General features: G+C 37.8%; 1 protein-coding gene across 1 annotated transcript; it reads left to right on the top strand.

Moving 5' to 3' along the window:
* The first annotated feature begins 1637 nt into the window (after positions 1 to 1637).
* LOC128027618 (RE1-silencing transcription factor) lies at positions 1638 to 10177 on the top strand. The gene is made up of 4 exons (XM_052615382.1): positions 1638 to 1835; positions 4422 to 5344; positions 5466 to 5549; positions 6612 to 10177. The coding sequence occupies exons 2-4, from the start codon at positions 4432 to 4434 to the stop codon at positions 8612 to 8614; spliced, it is 3000 nt and encodes a 999-aa protein (XP_052471342.1). The 5' UTR covers positions 1638 to 1835; positions 4422 to 4431; the 3' UTR covers positions 8615 to 10177.
* Positions 10178 to 10346: the final 169 nt, after the last annotated feature.

Here is a 10346-nt window from a genome sequence, read left to right as displayed (position 1 = left end):
TTATAGGCTCTTTATCTTATATCTTTGCATCTACGAACTTAAATGAGCAAAACACAGGATAAACATTTTCTTTTTTTAAAGCTAAACCTTCAGGTCAGGCTCCATTCTGTTTAAACATACCTCTGAGGCATCCATCCTTTATGTAAACTTCGGACAAAGAAAAGAGTGTTCTTTCTTTAATGTATGACAAACAAACCTCTGCTGAGCATGTTTACTTGAATGAGATTTAGCATGTTAAAAGGCATAACAGAACATCATTATTGTCTTGGTAGATTATTCACTTCCATGCCAGGAATGATGCAGACACTCAACTTGTAACAGTTATGACATGCTCATATGAGTATACCTTCTATTAACCATAAGAAAAAAAAGGTAATTATTAGACACAAGCTACAGGCTGCTCTCTTCTCTCTCTTCTGTAGTGACTTTTTCGGTCAGTTTCCTGTGGATCTGAGTGTTTTGCTGATTTTTGTATGAAGTTTTTCCTTGATTCTGAATTTCTAATTGTAACAAAGTTCGTAGAACGGGAAGGATGAGGTGGGAACCGGTGAACATTTAAACTTAATTATAATAATAAAATAAACAAGGCTCTCATGGACGACTCTTGTGCAAAAACAGAACCAAAACAACATAAATAGTCCAGGCCTGGTCCCCTCTCGTCCTTCACTGTACTAGCAACACCACTAAATAGCAAGTCCTGTGTAGGGGAATGAAATTCACACATCCCACATTGTAGAAATCCAGAAGATGGCTCTATCCTTGTTTTTTTTTTTGTTTTTTTTAACCTGATTCTTATTTATCTAACCAAATCAATCACTTACTATGTTCCTGGGGTTTGGGTGTGTTGTAACAGTTTTTATTTGATACACATTCATACACATAGGCAATATTTTAACTTTTGACCATTTGAGACCATCATAACCTTTAAAAAACAATTGAAGACTCTCTTCTACAAGCACCATAAAATTGCATCTTCTATTAACCCTAAATAAGTTATTTCGCAACACATAAGAGATTATGAAATGACAAGTTATTGTACCAGGAAAAAGGATACATTTTGCCAAAGTTGTAAATTATAAAAAAAAAATATATAAATATATATACGATATATATATTATAATTACTTTTTTTAATTAATTTTTATTTTTTACTTTTTTTACAGAAAGATTTCTATTAAATATTGTTTCATAAATATTCTTTTTTTTCAGTCATAATTGTTTTATATCATAATTTTAAGACCGGATTAAAACACACTTTTCATTAGACTATTTTAATTTTATTAGTAATAGGTGATTTTTAAATTTGTTTAAAAAACTGGTTATTTAAAATTGTGAATAAAATAAATAGCCCCCCCCCTCCCCCCTGTACAAGTTGTTTGCCAAGCACTTGTGTTGATCCTATGAGTTCAGCTGCTTAAAATCGTCCTGTAAATATATTCCTTTAAAAACAGCTTAACATCACTTTTGCCTGTTTGCCACGTGTAGCTTTACGCGACAACAAAACAATTAGTACAACTTGTACAAACCTGGCTACTGCCAAAGTAACAGTGCCTGTTTAATTACCACCGCGGTATTTTCGTTTATTTGTTACAATCGGTCTGTCACTCTCTAGAAAAAACACACAATAGCAAATCTTGAAGAGAGCGAGAACGGGAGCGCGCCCCGTGTGAGCGAGCGCGCTAACGTCACACCTCCCCAGCGAGGGCGCGCAAGAGCGCTGTGCTGGAATGCGCGTGAATTTCGCGTACTTCCTCGACAGATGTGAGAGTCTGGAAATAACTTCTCTCGAATCTTGTTTATACGACAACGTCGCAAGACAACGAGCGAGCACCGCTGGTGAGTTCGTGGGTTTGGTTCCGTGGGGTTTGGAGCTGATTAGGGTGTGGTTTTGTGTTGTTTTGTGTCGCGCACGAGCCTAACTAAGTTTGGGTAAGTGGAGTGAAAATGGAGGGTTGCATTGAAAGGGAGAGGCGCTGTCCAGGGCTGATTTCAGCACGGAGAGAGATTCAGATCAGGACCAAGGCTAACACACACACGCTGACCGAATTAAAAGTTCAGAAAGTGCATTAAATTAATGAGAAATTAAACAGAAAATCCTCACTATGTTCTTCGATCGAATGTGTTGAATAAAAAGTGTAACTTTGTTGGGTTGTCGTGCGTGGTGTGTTGTTGCATGCATGCAGTTTCCGGAAAAGTAGTTTTTTTCATCTTGTTGAAGGTTTGTAACTCAACTTTTGCGGTCAGATTGACTAGAATTGAGGTTTTATACAAATGTTCAAGCTGGACAGTGACTTTCCTTTCGTTTTTAGAATAAATCACGTCCCTTTTATGATATCTTTTGAGCTTTTGTTTATTCTCAATTCACCCATTTTTCTGTGAGATTCAAATTGGACGCCTTCATTTGATTTAAGTCATGTTGAATCATGATCTGAAATTAAACGGAGTGATTTTTTTTTATCATGTTCGGTTTTATGTTTTCGTGATGTGCAGCTCGCTCTTCGTCTGATTCAGATGGGTCGTTTTCGGAGCTGTCCAACAAGGTCAAAGTTTTCACTCCTTATTTTGACAACTTTGATTTAACGCCATCATATTTCCACGCAAAGCCCGTTTGAGCTTTTTAGCACAGAATGTTAATGCTGTGATGGTTGAATGAGTTAATCTGAATAAACGTTCTTGTCATGCTGCTTCAGTTCACACATCGGTTATATTTTCCCTCCTCCACTGCTAGAAGTTGGTGGTGCTGTTTTAAAATGGCCGAACACATTTCAGAGCATGCAAACTCACAGGCTTTACACACACACACACACACACACACACACACACACACACACACACACACACACACACACACACGTTTGTTTTTGTGAAAAGTGGGGACATCCCATAGGCGAAATGGTTTTTATACTGTACAAACGTTATATTATATGGCCCTACACCAACCCTACACCTAACCCTAACCCTCACAGGAAACTTTGTGCATTTTTACTTTCTCAAAAAAACGCATTCTGTATGATTTATAAGCGTTTTGAAAAATAGGAACATGGGTTATGTCCTCATAAGTCACCCTCTCCTTGTAATACCTGTGTCATACCCATTTCATTATACAGAGTTGTGTCCTGATATGTCACGAAAACTAGAGCACACACACACACACACACACACACACACACACACACACACACACGGCTCTGTTTGCCATGATCATACTTCTCCACACTAGAGCAGGTTTAATTAAACTTTAACTCCATACGAGCAAAATACGAGACCTATTTTTAAAACTTTGTCTGCAGTACAGTGTAGCATTTACTGTTTCTAAAATCTAATCTCTGTAGTGTTCTATGTAGTATTTAGAAATATTAAATTTGTGGAATGTGGACAGTACAATGTATTTATAGCAAAGTATTTTAGGCTGAAGTGCAAAAATGTTTATTCTGAATTGCAAAGATTTTACTACATTTTGTTGTACACACAAAGGAAGTAGAGTGAAATGAAGATTGTTTTCTCAGTGCACAGAAAAAAAGTGCTCCACAAAGTTCTGGTTGATATAATGCAGCTCAATAAACATAGATTGTGTTTTGTTATTGTTGCTCTGAATACATTTCATGCTTATCTTGGTTAGATTGCATCTTAAACAAGTCATGCCTTAAAATTGTAATCATTACTTTTAAGGACCCTTATGAAACAAAAATATATTGCAGTATATTGGAAAATTTCATGTAATATATTAGCATATATTCTTATATATATTTATTTTTTTCCAATATATTGCAATATATTGAAAGCGGCAATCATTTGTATATTTTGCAATATATTATATAATATATGTATCATCAATATATTATTAAATGTATTCAAAATATAAAATATTAGAAAATAAAAATGGAAAATAATATATTACAATATATCACAATATATTTTAAGAAATATATTGGTAAATATATTTTCCTTTCGTAAGGGGAGCATTGCCATACATGGTTGGGAGCACTGAACTGTTATATATACTGATATAGACACTTGAATATAGACTGAACTAGACCCTTGTCTGCAGTAATTCCTTAAAATAAACTAGAGTTAAAGCTGTTAGTGCTTTGATAGTCTTCATACAAGAAAAAACAGGGTACTTTATTGACTCCATAAAGACATGTGTCGGTTTAGGCTTTGTTTGTTTCCTCTTAAACGTGTTCGGGAGAGTGAAATTTTACAATCTTCTTTATCCTTGTAGGGTTAATCAATCAGAGATGGGCTCAGCCTAGACTCCTTATCTCAGAAAATGATGCCTTTTGATTTAATCATTCATTTACATGAAAGTATTTGTTTAGTCATAGTCAAATTTCACATACACATTTTTATTAACTTATATTTTTAGTGGCACAAGCTATATTTTAAGTGACACTGAAATCACTGTTTCTATTTGCATTTCAGCTGGTTGAGCATGTCTGCTCAGACTGTGTATCCAGCCACTGCTGGTCTCTTCATGCCTGTTGGCATCCCATTACCAGAGGTCGGCCATGAGCTTCCCGATCTGCCTCGGAACGATGTGGCCGCCCCTCAGCTAGTGATGCTCGCTAATGTAGTGGTATCCTCAGAGGCAGCTTCCTCAGACTACAATGCAGAAGAGAAACAAATGGTCGAACTCAAGACCGTTGGATGCAACAACTACTCTGACAGCGAGGAAGAAGGTGTTATCAGATACAGCCTTGACAACTCTGAGATATCTGAGGGCGCATACGCTGAACATGCCACTCGGGTTGAGCCAGAGTCGACAGAAAGTGAAATAGAGCAGATTGAAATAGAGCGAGTGGAAGACCTCTCCAAACCATCTGAATCCTCACCAGCAGAAAAACGTAAGCGCACCCCAGTCGTCATCTTCCAATCCAACAAAAAGAAGAAGAAGCCCTTCTTTTGTAAACCCTGCCAGTACCAGGCTGAGAACGAGGAGGAATTCATTCACCATATTCGTGTTCACAGTGCCAAGAAAATGACAGTGGTAAATGGTGCAGCTGACTCTGACGACGATCTGGCCAGTGAGTCAGGCCAATCTCAGAACGCGAACACAGAGAATAATGAAGGTTTGGCTAACTCCAAAGGTGTGATCCGCTGTGAGCGCTGTGGATACAACACCAACCGTTACGACCACTACATGGCGCACCTTAAACATCATACTAAGGAGGGTGAAGATCAGAGAGTATTCAAGTGCACCATTTGTGCTTATTCCACCATCAGTCAGTATCACTGGAAGAAACATCTGAGGAATCATTTTCCCAGCAAGCTTTTCACTTGCAACCAGTGCTCATATTTTTCTGACCGCAAAAATAACTACATACAGCACATTCGGACCCACACTGGTACATCTTATATTCTCTAATAAGTTTAAATTCAATACAATCACCCCTATTAATGTTTACTTTAAGTGAAATCAGAAATATTTGTGAAAAATAAAACAATTTGATATGATTCTTTTTGTAGGTGAGCGTCCGTTCCAGTGCATATATTGTGACTACTCCAGCTCCCAGAAAACTCATCTTACCAGACACATGCGAACCCATTCAGGTGAGTCTCTTGTCCATCTATTGAAGCAGTCTTATGCTGAACTTGATCTAGAGCAGTGGTTCTTAATCCTGATCTTCTTGATCTTCAACCCAGTTGATTCAGATTATTAGATTATCTTCACAAACAGACAAAAATAACTCCATAAGTGTGAAGGGTTTTTAAACCGTAATCATGGGATATGCATAGTAGTCACGTCTCATGCACTTAATTTGAATGGAACACCTTTAAATGGATGAAATATGCTGCTTTTTTTAACTGGAATCATTGTGGAATATCCTGTGATGTCTGCTTTGTGACTTACAGTCAATTGGAACAAACCTCTGAAGTGAGAAGAGAAACATACAAAATGTGCACAAGGACCAGGATTAGGAACCGCTGATCTAGAATATATATTGTCATATTTTAGGATTTATAATGTAGTTTGTTAAATTCTAGTCTAGGTTTTGATTTAATTAATCTGTTCCAAAACCTACTGAGCTACCTTGTTCCAAGACTTGCAAAATTTCATTAGATTAAGCCGATAACAGCTAAACTAATGAAACAATATTTTAATAAGAATAAAAATACATGGCACACAATTTATTTATTTTTAATTAATTTTGTTTTATTAAACCTGTTTCAGTGTATTCTTGAAGATATTCTCTGTAAAATACTTGTAATGCTGCATTGAGTTTTAAAGTAGGTTATTCTATGTTTGGAAAAAGTAATGGGAATTAATTAAAATTAAATGTATATAAGTGCATGAAAATTTTTCAAGGTGACAATTTTGCCTTTGTGGGCGAGCTCTCTGGGTTTTGGGACAGAGCAAATGTCCTCAAGGCCTGTGTTTTCATCTTGTCTCATGACATTTCTCTCTTTTGTTGCACTCCATGGAGCCAGATGGCTTTGGATAAAATGGTACACAGTTTGTGATTTACAGAGCATATTAGAATGTGATTCTGTATTGTGATGTGTTTGCCTGTATCCCCTGCATGAGACCTGTGTCTGTGTTTTTCTCAGAATGTTGAAATAAAAGATTCATTGTTCAGCCTTGACCTTCTCCTTATGGTCTGTCTGGAATAGGTGAGAGGCCTTTCAAATGTGACAACTGCAGCTACCTGGCAGCCAACCAGCATGAGGTGACCCGCCATGCCAGACAGGTCCACAATGGACCCAAGCCCCTAAGCTGTCCTTACTGTCAATACAAGACAGCTGACCGAAGCAACTTTAAAAAGCATGTTGAGCTCCATGTCAACCCTCGCCAGTTTCTTTGCCCGGTTTGCAAATATGCTGCATCCAAGAAGTGCAACTTGCAGTATCACATCAAGTCCAGACACCCAGGATGCACTGATATCTCGATGGATGTATCAAAGGTAAGGCTTCGTGTGAAAAGGACTGACATGGATGACTTTTCACCAAATAAGCTTGAGACAGACCATTCTGGATCGAGGAGATGTGAGGACAAACAGTTGGGAGAATTGGATGTTGTTGAATCAGGTCCGATCAACCTCTCCATTAAGAAACCCAATAAACCCACCCCTGTTATGGAGACTGAACTGACTTACAAGACTGTAAAGAAAAACCCAGATGTCATTGTGAAAGAAAAATCTGGAAAGCCAACACAGCAACTCAAAGAAAAAACTGCAGAGAAAAAAAACAATGTGAAGAATGAGGAAAAAGAGAAAAAACGTAAGAAGGTTAAAGGAAAGACTTTGGGGAAAGTTGTGGAAATCGCTGTGGCGCAAACAGATGGTTGCAATGACAAACAAGCTACTAAAAAGGAAATGAAGAAGGTAGAGAAATCTCCTAAATCTGTTGAGAAAGTAGTGAAAGGTCGTCCTAAGAAAGAGAAGCCATTGAAGGAGACCGCCAATGAAGTTATTGTGAAAAATCAACCCATTGTTGAGGAGCAAAGGTTAGATTTGGATAAAGAAAGAGCAGATGAAGACACTGTAATTAAACCGCAAAATGAGAAAGAGGAAAGAGAGCTGTTAGAAAAGAAAAACAGAATGTTGAATGAGAAAACAACGGAGACTACAGAGAAAGAAAGTGCAAAGGATAGCAAGAAATCTCAACCCAAGAAACCATGCAAGAGGCAGACAAAATTGTCAAAGGTCAACAGGGAAAAAGATACCCAGAGTACAGAAGCAGTGCAAGAGGTCAGGACTAAACCTGTCAAAAGAAAAGCAGAGAACATGAATGTACCAGCCACTGATTCTTCAGAACCAAATTGTCCCTCAATGCGGGTCAAGCGCAAAACGAAAAATACAGCCAACCCATCAACAAATTCTGGAGCTCCAGAGAGAAATCACACCATACCTGAGGTTCTACAGGCAATGAAGAGCAAAGCCAAGAATGCTGAGGTGTGTGCAAGCAAACCTGAGACTTGTGTCGTTGAACCTGGGAACACCAATGAAGTCCCAGAGAAGCTAAGCACTCTAGAAGCTGAAAAACAGCCCACCACCGTAACACTGGAGGTACTTGTCCAACCAGATGAGCAGACACCTACAGTAGTGACCTGCCAAGATGAGAGGAATCACAAGGAGTCTGCTTCTGTTGTGGAGGAACTCACAGTTCCATGCCAACCCCAAGATCCAGACTCTGAACAACCTAAAGGAATTGAGAACAAGGTCTCACATGAGAAAGAAAAGGCAAAAGAAATTCCAGATGTAGACAGTGGAAGTGAGATGCCTTCACCTACTGACAGCGAGACATCTCCGGGTTTCAGCCAACAGCAGCCTGTTTTCAGTCCAACTCTTGAACTTCCCGGTCCACCTGGTCACAAATCCACTGATGCAGAGGATGACGAAGGTATCCACAGTAACGATGGGGGAAGTGACATCAGCGATAGCGCCTCTGAAGGAAGCTACGACTCTGGTCTTAACGTACTGGCTGCTGCCACCGAGGGTGGAGAGAAACTTCCAGGGACTCCGACAGAAGAGCTTCCATCTCCAACCAAACTACTCAGTCACACGTGTATCTTCTGTGACCGTACCTTCTCTTTGGAGATGGACTACCGTCGCCACTTGAACCGGCATTTAGTAAATGTGTATTACCTAGAGGGGGCGGCTCAGAGTAATAAGTGAGGGGTATCTTTTATGGAAAAGGGCAACTTTTTTGTGTTCAAAGCAATTTATGAGGTTCTCCGACTTGGAACTGAACAAACATTGTTCACTTTTTAATAAAAATGAGGTTCTTGATGGCTTTACAGCTCATGATAGATGTTCTAGATTTTAGCTTGCCATGACACAACATGAAACATCGACTAGTTGATTTCTTTCAATTCAGAAATTAAATCCATTATCAACTTGTGGTCGTATCCTATTTTTGAACCCAAACTAACTGAATCTTTGCTTGGTCACGTGCTCCATGACAAAAGGATCATCGGGTTTTTCTTGTTTATATTGTTACACTACTCGGAAGCAACAAAAAGGAGAACTGCTCTGAAAGCAAGTACACTCTCTCCCTCCATCCCTGCAGAGAGCTCAGATTAGCCAGACCCAGGTGGTCCAGTGCTGAATAGCCCTGAAGATAATGGGGCTTTCAGTGACATTGTGCTGTTCCACTCCTCTGAAGCTCCTCCATCTCTGGTCAGCAAGAGACAGAAAGTGTGTTTAAATCTGGCTAATGTCATCGTTTTCAACTGTTTCTTTGTTCCCTTTTACAGTTTAGAGAGCATTTGACAACTAACCATATTTTTACCTTTGAGGCTCTGTTTCACATAAGCTAAACATTTCATTTTAACAGAAAAAGATTTCTCTACACTTCCTAAAGGTCTTTCTTTGATTAAGCTTGCTCAGCCTTTTAAGGAAAGTAGCGAGTAGTTTGCACAATAGTAGGTTCTTTCTTTCTCATTGTAAATTTGCTTTCAAAGTTGTTTTTTTACACTTGCATTGTAACTCTCACTTCTAGAGTTTGTAGGTAATTTTATCTGTCAATTTTCTGGTAATATTTCTATTTCATGCTCAGTCCAAAGATTTTTGTATATACACTGTTCATATTTTTATTTTTTATTTGCTCTTCAGTGCCTTGGACAATCAATTTGAGCATTTAAATTAAATTCTCAGATATTTAGATCTCATTCACCTTCAAATGAAAGAATGGCTAGTCTTCTCTGTGTGTTTTACCCAATCAACATTTCACATATCAAATTGGCTATTGAGATCACAAATATGTTTATTTAGAGTTTAACTCCTCAAATTGAACTGGCGTTTGTGAATGTGTTGTTGCCACAACCCTTGTATGTCAGTAAATATGGAAAGAAATACTGTAAGTGAATTTTACAGAAATTAATTGCCTTTAGTGCATTATGTGCAATATTAAACTTTTGGAAATATCACCAAAGCTGTAGTTTTTTGAGGTTGTAGGGGCAAACCTCCAGGCCTCAGATGGACAATTAGAAAACATACTATCCACAGGTGCCCCAGTACCCCTTAAAAACTGCCATTTTGGATGGTTGGATACTTTATATACTGTAAATTTCCTTTATCACTCTTTTTGTGTTAAGCACTGCTTTTTTTGCTTTTCTTCTTTCTCGTATTGTGCCATTTATCAGTCTTTGTATGTAATCAAGTGTTTTCCAATCCCTAGTAAAAGTAGTCAATTATATTAGTTGAAATGTTATGTTGTACCTTGATTTTACTTTTTTTTATGAAAGATCTGAAAAAGTTTACTATGTGACCTATATGTTTAGCAGAAGAATTTTCAATAAAAAAAAAATCTTGCCACAATTTTTTCTTTTATTTGAAAGACATTTCAAACAGCAGAATATATACACAATTAATTATCAAGTAAATTCATAATCATTTAGATATTTTA

Source organism: Carassius gibelio, chromosome A14 (genome assembly GCF_023724105.1).
Source record: "Carassius gibelio isolate Cgi1373 ecotype wild population from Czech Republic chromosome A14, carGib1.2-hapl.c, whole genome shotgun sequence".
NCBI lineage: Eukaryota > Metazoa > Chordata > Actinopteri > Cypriniformes > Cyprinidae > Carassius > Carassius gibelio.
Note: the sequence above shows the minus strand (reverse complement) of the source record. Positions and strands in the feature narration are given on the sequence as shown.